The 8,234-nt window shown below is 37.4% G+C and overlaps 1 protein-coding gene across 1 annotated transcript; it reads right to left on the minus strand.

Moving 5' to 3' along the window:
• LOC131146984 (uncharacterized) lies at positions 1 to 3,899 on the minus strand. The gene is made up of 6 exons (XM_058096902.1): positions 3,687 to 3,899; positions 3,497 to 3,602; positions 1,752 to 2,109; positions 687 to 1,155; positions 481 to 533; positions 1 to 311 (listed from the first exon to the last, which is right to left on the minus strand). Exons 1-6 carry the CDS (start codon positions 3,727 to 3,729, stop codon positions 267 to 269), a joined length of 1,074 nt encoding a protein of 357 aa, XP_057952885.1. The 5' UTR covers positions 3,730 to 3,899; the 3' UTR covers positions 1 to 266.
• Positions 3,900 to 8,234: the final 4,335 nt, after the last annotated feature.

Consider the following 8,234-nt stretch of genomic DNA (forward strand, 5'->3'; position numbering starts at 1 on the left):
TTGAAGTAATAAAAATTCAAGACAATTTAAAATCACCAAAATAATTATGTAGTATTTAGATACAAATATTTTAATTCTAACCACCAACAAGGCACAAATTTAAAGTAATTTCACACCTGGCCAAACATTTTCTTTCAAACTTAACCTCATTATACATACAAAGGAAAAGCCCTCACTGGGAAAAACGAAAAAAAAATCTTTAAGACAAAGCCAACAAGAGCAGGAGAATTTATAAAGTCCAGAACTCTTCAAGGCAGGATATCTGCCTATATGACTTCAGCCAAACTAATCTCTTCCATTAATGGAGCATCCTGCAACAGTGGGGGAGCATTTGTCAAAAGAAAATCCAGTAAAAGAATATATCATTACAAAACTAGACGTGGTTTACTATTTTACAGATTTGAATTGAGGTTATTCATAGAAAAAAGAAAACAAAACAAGACAAACAGCAAAAACAAAGATCTAGTCTAACTACTTTACCATGTTCTCTTTGTTTTGCTGTAGTTCATTTGTTGGCAAAGTGTTCACATCACCTGCAAGGAAATTAAACCATACAATCGGTAACCACTGCAAAAATGAAAATGAAATATACATACATACAAACATACATACATATATATATATATATGTGTGTGTGTGTGTGTGTGTGTGCGCGTGTGTGTGCGCATGTGTATGGATATCCTCACCTTCTTCAACACATTCCTTTTCTTGCTTCTTGATCTTGCCCTTTCCTTTATTAGATTCTTGCATACTTTGCCTCGGAAGCTTCTTTTGCATGTTGCTACCTTTAGAATCAGAAGCAACTTTTGAGTTCAGAGACTTCTTATTCAAAGAACCTCTGGTCCTTGATGCAGGAGTATGCTTCTGAGTATTCTCCTTCTTGACTGACTCTGTAACTGAAGAAGCTAGGACATCATCAGTATTCAATGACTTTGGCTTTAGTCCCCTAGCTCCCAATGTGGAAGAACTACGGGCATCATCATCAGAAGATCGAGCTGCTTCGTCCAGCACTTGTGATATGGTTTCAGAAACCTGCAACTGCTCCAAGTTTTCTGAAATGTTATAACATTCAAATAAATCTTTCACAGTTTCCCCAAGCTCAACTAAGTTGTGTCGATGTGCATAAGATTTTAGCTCATCCCGCAGCAGCTGAGGCTGTTGATTTTCAAATTACAAAAAAAAAAAAAAAAAGAACTAAGTTAAATATCCTATAAACCAGAAATGCATTAAAAAAAAGCTGCAATAAAACAACATGTACGATCCACCCCACAAATTAAACAGAAACATAAAGAGGAAAGCCCCAGCAGGTGGGTGTGTTGGAACTAATAAACTAGAAGCATTTTAATGTTTAATTTTTGTCCGCAAACCACAAGCCTCTTCAGTCCTGGTTCTCAACAAATGTATGAAGAAAAAGAAGTTAAATGAAAGATATGAAGGGAGAAAGGGAGGTGAGAATCCAAGAAAAAACTTCATGAGATGGAAATTGGGAAAAATTTAAAGCCTCAATAGAATATAAAAGAGATTTCTACACAAAGACATTGCATTCAACATCAACTCATTTTTACCAAACATTTACTGATCCACTTAATGATAAGATTTATTAAATCTTAGAACCGTCAACTCATCAGTCCAAATGGTACATAGTTTCAATAACAGGCTGTCTCAGGCATGTCTCCTTAGTTTTTTAAAGATACAAAGAAAATTCTAACGGCAAGCACTGAAAAAAAAGAAGATTGAAAGTGGCGGCATACCTCACACCCAGCCTCCAGAGCAAGTTTGAAGAATCCAAGTGAAACTGAGTGCTTAGCAGCTGTTTCAGCGCACTTGATATGTTTCAGCCAATAAGATGGAGAGGATAATATGTTGAACCTTTGTCGGCTCAATGATTTAGAAACATCTGACCGTGGTGTATCACTTTTCCCCAGAGTATAATTGACAGGCCTCTTTCTTACCTCAGAAATTGGGGTGATGGTACCTACTGATTTTGGAGCTGGGCTGGCAGATGACTTGGTGGGAATGGAGAGCCTTCTGGGTGGCTTCGCTGGTTTGTCCTTGCTTGAAAGATCAAGAACACCCACACTTTTACTTACACTTGATGCAGTTCTCCCCCTGCAATGATGCACCTCCATGAGAAATCACTAGAATGCGTTTTCTACTGTACTTATATGCGTGCTATGGCAAATTCAAAAATAAAAAATCTGAGCATCTAGAGTGCTTGGAACAAAAAATGTCACATATAAGAGTGCACACAAAGAAGTTCATATAGGAATGAATAAGGATTGTGATAAAAGTTCAATCTAATGGTTAGATTCCCTCATTTTGTATGCCATGGCATCACTATTTGGACTCCAGCTACAGAATGTAAAACACCACTCCCCTTTTCCTGAAACACAATTACTTCAACATAATAGCTGCAACGTTCAACACCCAGATGGAATAAAAATAAATAAATAAGTAGATAAATAAAGAATAAAGAAAAAAACCTCTTGTACTGTAAGCATGTGATTTAATATGAACCTGAGGCAATTGTATGATTAAGTCATGGATTCAATTCGTTGTCATATTGGGACTCATGGAGTCCTATGACTCGCGCTCTAATATATCGTCATCAATTATATTAAGTAATAAAAAAAATCTGTGCTGATTATGAAACTGCACCAAGCAAAGTCCAGTTAGAAACTGGCACTGCATACAATCAGTCCACACAGGGAACCTAAACATATCAATTTTAAAGGGGCGAATACCCTGCTATGATATTGTTGTGAGCTTTTATATTATAAACCACCTCAATTTGTCAGAAATAGATAATCATATTTCTATGAAAATGTTATTCTCAATCGTGTAATCCTGCAATTCTTTTAAGTTCTTTTTCCTGGTCTCATCTAGAAGTCTAAAATTCTAGTGCTTAATTTTCTTGTTGGATTACAGATGTGGCATGTCCCAATACACCGAAAAGGCAAAACACGGAGATGGATAGCAACAAAATGGCCCTGTTTCCCTAATTCCTAAATTTGTCTCTCACTTTCCAAAATATTATCTCAAAACTTTGCAGAATGACGCAATTAGAACTTACTTTCTAATTCCTCGCACCCATAAAAAAAATCTCATGAAATTGCCAAGATTCAGAGACAGGTATGATGCAAAACATTACAAACCCATCTTTAATAAAATTACCTGGTTGGTCTACTTCTTGTATTTTTATTTTCCTTTTATGGGCTACAGAGTATTGTTAATTTATAGTCACATCATCATCCCATTCCCAACATCATCTTTTGCTAACTTCCGCTATCTAACACGAAGAACAGTAAACCAAGAGATCTATAGACATAACGACAACACTGCACACGCGGTTTTGATTTCCACTTTGTTTGGATTGAATGGTTTGGACAGGAAAAATAGAGGAAAAAGGAGATCCTTTCTCTCCGAGTCACTGAATGGCAGTAAAGAAGAGAAAAGGAGGAGAAGAAATACTCGCAGAGAATATCAAAAGATATACCTCTTAGAAGCGGAAGAGTTGGACGAGTCCACGGGGGACAATCTCTCCTCCCTTGGTTTTGTCGCCGATCGCAGTGGATACCGCAGCTTCGATTTCCCAGCGGCACCTGAAAAAATTTCCAAGCATGCATTCTTCAGATCCGCAAGCCCAGCGAGCGAAAAAAAACCACAAAAACAAACAAACACAATACCAGAGGAAGCAGATTGCTCTTTACTGGCCTCCTCCATGCTCATAGCTCTGGTCTGATGAAGACGAAGATGGTGGCGAGAATGGAGAGAGTCGAAATGTCCAGGACAAAGATCGATTCAGAGAGAAGAATAAGAAAATACTGAAGATTTATACTCGAAAAAATGTCATTACTTGCCTCGATGCAAATCTTCTAATTTTCCCATTTGGCATCTCAATCTGGGCGGGAAGTCCCCAACTCAAAATATATCATTAGCGTAGTACTCGCAAGAGTACATAATTTTCAGTAATCGCGCTGCGACGTATCCACCTGTCCTTCGCACAGTTTCAGCCCTTCTGACGTGTAATGTTCTGACTTGCCCAACTCAAAACGGTCAGCAAAACTCTCCCTCCTAATTGGCCACTCAGGTCAGAAGAAGAAAACACTTCGGCTGACCCGGATTACATTGACGCGTGTCAATCTAACGGTCAAGATGGCGATCACGGAAGGGCCGGGGCCAGTTGAATGTCTGCCGCTGAGTGGGCCCACTGAAAGGCGCTCGGAATTTCGAAATTCAAATTCGAAAACCCAGGCCGTTGGAACTGCTTTGCGGTTGCGGGTGGAGATGCATTTGCACACTGTGGTAGTGGTGTGTTGGATGCCCCGAAATATTTGGTAGACAGGGCAAGAATAAAAAGTGGCTATCACTTTTATTTTACACCCAAAAACATGGGGATTGCTATTAAATGCTTTAATTTTGGAAATCAAATTTTTAAATGTATGGAATCATTTTTTATTCACCTCTACTTCCATATTTTGGAGAAAAAAATATTTTAAATACACTTAGACTGTGTTTAGATGCATAGATCTGTGGCCTTAAATTTGAATTTGGACAAATTTAAATAAATTTTAATATAATTTTATATTATATCTTTCAAATACAATACAACCCCAAATATAAGATCTCCTCAAACATAGAGTTACGATCAATCAAAATTTTAGTACAACATGATTGTTGCATCCGCACAAATCATACTTTATAGTCTTATCGACGCATTGATACAAATCAGAATATGATTGGTCTTAATGTATTGATTATGTTGTAGAATGTCAAGCTTAAAATGCAATTGAAATCTGGACCGTTGATGCAGTTGAAATCCAACGGCCAAATTCTGTTTGTCATTAAGGGCAATTATGTAATTTCAGTATCTTGTATTTTATGTATAAAAACCAGCAGCACTGGTTTTGTTTTTCAGCCGAGAGATTGTAATTATTCTGGGGATGATTTCAAGAGAATCAGGAAAGGAAAAAAGAGAGAGGTCGAGAGAACTCTTGACGAAGAGAATGAGGGTTAAGGTTTTTTGACTTTTCTTGGCCTGATTCTTGAAGGAAATCAGAGAGCCTCGCCGGTTTGATCTGTAATCTGTAACTCATTTCCACCATTAATTAAAGCTGATCTGAGGTGAGGTTCCTATCGTGGATGTAGGCCTTTAAGGCTAAACCACGTAAATCTCTTGTGTTGTTTATTGTGGTTAATCTTTGATATATTTATCTTGCGGTATTTTTGTTGTGTGTTTTGTTCAAATCGTGATTGTTCGGTGGAGGGAAATATTTCCTAATCAGGCTTGGGCACAAATAAGCAGGTTTCGATTTTGTGTGTGTGGTTGCTGTTCTAATTTCTATAAAGGGATTTATAAATAAAATATCTTGTTTTAAGAACTCTGAAATCAGGTTTCCCACAACAAGTGGTATTAGAGTCTGGTTTTGTGATGGGGACCGCCAAGTTTGATTTAGAAAAATTCATTGGTAAAAATGATTTTGGTTTATAGAGGATCAAGATGTGAACCATCTAGGTACAATAGGGACTTCGGGTGACCCTTCTTGAAGATAAGAAAGGGGCTTCCACTCCACAAGAAGGGAAACCAGGTTTATCCTCCACCGATAAGGTGAAGCCTGAAATCCTCCAAAAGGCACATAGTGCCATTATCTTGTCCCTAGGAGACAAAGTACTTAATGAAGTTACCAATGAGGATACGACAGCTGGAGTCTAGCTAAAACTATAAAGTTTCTACATGAAAAAGTCCCCAGCAAGCAGACTCCTTAAGAAGACCAGACTTTATACCTTTAAAATGAACCCATGGAACATCTATTGATGAACATTTATGATATGAACCAACAAGCTCTGATTGCACAGGATGATCTGCACATGCCAAGCGAACCCATCACAAGAGCTAAAGCCAAGAAGGTCAAGGAGGCTACGCAAGGACTAATTGAGAAGTTGCTTAAGCAAGAGTCAATGAGGGTCATGGACACTAAAGAAAAGGACTTTCTTGAAGATCCTAAGATGGTAAATTGTCTAAAGACATGTGAAATTGGAACCTTAAGCCAATAGGGGTTGTTTGGGGAATTTTTATTATTTTAATTAAAGTATAGGCTAAATAGTGGGCCAATCATGTAAATTAAGCATGACATGTGACTTGCACATTTTTCATTAAATGACATGGCATGCTTAAGGTTATGTGGGGCTATTTTATTGGCAAGATTGATGTCATAGCCTATTTTTATTGGTCGGGTTGATGTCGTGGGTTTCTTTTATTTTCTATAAGTAGTCAACTCTCAGTTGTATTGAAGGAGGAATATTTTTTTGGGTTGAATACAATTCCATGTGAGGTTTATTTCTCTTCAAGTTCTTCATTGAACTTTCACTGAACTTATCAAAGGTGCTACCTTTGTGCGTTCATCCATTAATTTGATATTCTTGGTTTGTGCTTCATGTCAAGCAATAGGTCAAGGATCTAGTACCATGTAAAATCTTATTTTGGGTTTGGGGTTTTGATAAATCTGATTTAGGGTCTTTGGACGTTCATTCTTGGGGTTGCGCATCATTTGGTATCAGAGCCTTGGTTCAAATCAGGTTCTATCTCTCTTATTTTTCTTGTTTGTTTTCAAAAATTCTTTTTATCTTATAATCATTTATCCTTATTTCATGTTCTTCTATCATCCGGTCTACCTATCTTGTTTTCTTGTTTCCAAAATTTTCCGCCTCTTCTTTAATATCATCCATCATCAAGATTGAATTTTTTGTGGCTAAAAAATGCAAGAAACACAGCAAGGTCGATTAGAGCACCCAAAAAAAAGAGCCATTTTGTGCATTCAAAAAAAAGAAGAAGAGAAAAAACAATATTTTGCATTCAAAAAAAAAAAAAAAAAGGAGGCGGCGGCAGCTTGAAGGTTCGTGCAATTTGTGGATGCACTTAACTTGGATTCTCCTTTGGCTTTATCTTAGTCCATTCTAAAATCTACTCGATTTATTGTTCTGAATTGTGTTTAAATATGTCCTTAGTCGAGTTGGTTATTTTGTTCCATTGAATTTCTTCTTATTTCGTTTGCGTCATTATTATTTTCTTGACTTCTTTTTGTCTTTCCTTCGTTGTTTTGTGTCCTAATATAGTTGTTCTGTTGTTATTTTCATTGATATCTTGATTCTAATTCATTGATTCAATTGCTGTGTTTGGTTGAACTATTGGTTTGTTTGGGATTAGTTCATTAAAGAACTAAAAGAGAAATCCTGAGTGGTAAGAGGCACGAGTGCGTGAGCGTATCAGAGGGAAAAAGCCAAAAAAAATTGTGTTAAAACACGAGCGTTGAGTGTCATTGTTTGAGGGTAAACACGTAAAGGAGTGAGAAAGGAGTTTTTTTCTCTCTAACATCCTTTTTGCAGGTTTGAAATCATGAGTAGAAATACAGTTGGCGCTGAAACTTCCAGCAAGGGTAGCGATAATGAAAACCCTCCACAAGACTCATTCTTCACCTTGCAAGCCATTCAACAGCAATTTGAAAGACTCAATACGGTTTTTGGGGAATTCAAAGATAGATTTGATAGACAAGACGCTACAATTGATGGATTGAGAGGAGGGCAATCTAATGAAAGGCGGCGAAGGCCACATGTTAACCTTATAGGTCATACCCAATTTTGATAATAACAAATACTCTTGGTATTTGATGACTTTTGAGTTTGTGTACAGGTATATAATTAGCAGATCAACTAATGGCACATGAAGACTCAATGTCTGAAGACCCAAAAGATCTATTTTATATTGTAATTCATATTATATGGGTCTGTAATAGTAACTAGGGATATGCTCTGTAGTAATCTCCGCATGTCATGCATGTAAGTTTGTAAGCTCAGAAATACCATAGACTGACCATAGAGACCAAATGACCTTAGGGCACCATTCGGTCGACCAACTCCAGGTTTTTTAGCGTACTTGAAAAGACCCTAGGTTCCTACACTTAGTGCACAAAGTCCCCAATATCATATATAATATCAGGGGAATTAATCAAAGTGAAAATGAACTTAAAAGGCATAAAATGTGTGAGGTCGGGCGACCGAACCTACTTTGACCTTATCGTCCTCGGGCGCTCGAATCCTTTGAAAAGGACTCCTCACCAACTCAGGCTACTGAACCATACAGTTCAAATCAGACCCTGGGTGACCGAACACATGAGTTCGGGCTACCGAACCTAGGATCAAGCACCCGAACCTACGAAGAAATGTTTTTGACTTTTGTT

This window comes from Malania oleifera, chromosome 13 (assembly GCF_029873635.1).
Source record: "Malania oleifera isolate guangnan ecotype guangnan chromosome 13, ASM2987363v1, whole genome shotgun sequence".
NCBI lineage: Eukaryota > Viridiplantae > Streptophyta > Magnoliopsida > Santalales > Ximeniaceae > Malania > Malania oleifera.

What these genes read in the sequence shown, in the direction of transcription:
- LOC131146984 (XM_058096902.1), bottom strand. Translation starts at nt 3,729, where the DNA reads ATGAGCATGGAGGAGGCCAGTAAAGAGCAATCTGCTTCCTCTG. An exon ending in CTCTGGAGGCTGGGTGTGAG is followed by an intron (nt 1,156 to 1,751) that starts GTATGCCGCCAC and finishes GAAAATCAACAG; the next exon opens with CCTCAGCTGCTGCGGGATGA. An exon ending in AAAGGAATGTGTTGAAGAAG is followed by an intron (nt 534 to 686) that starts GTGAGGATATCC and finishes ATTTCCTTGCAG; the next exon opens with GTGATGTGAACACTTTGCCA.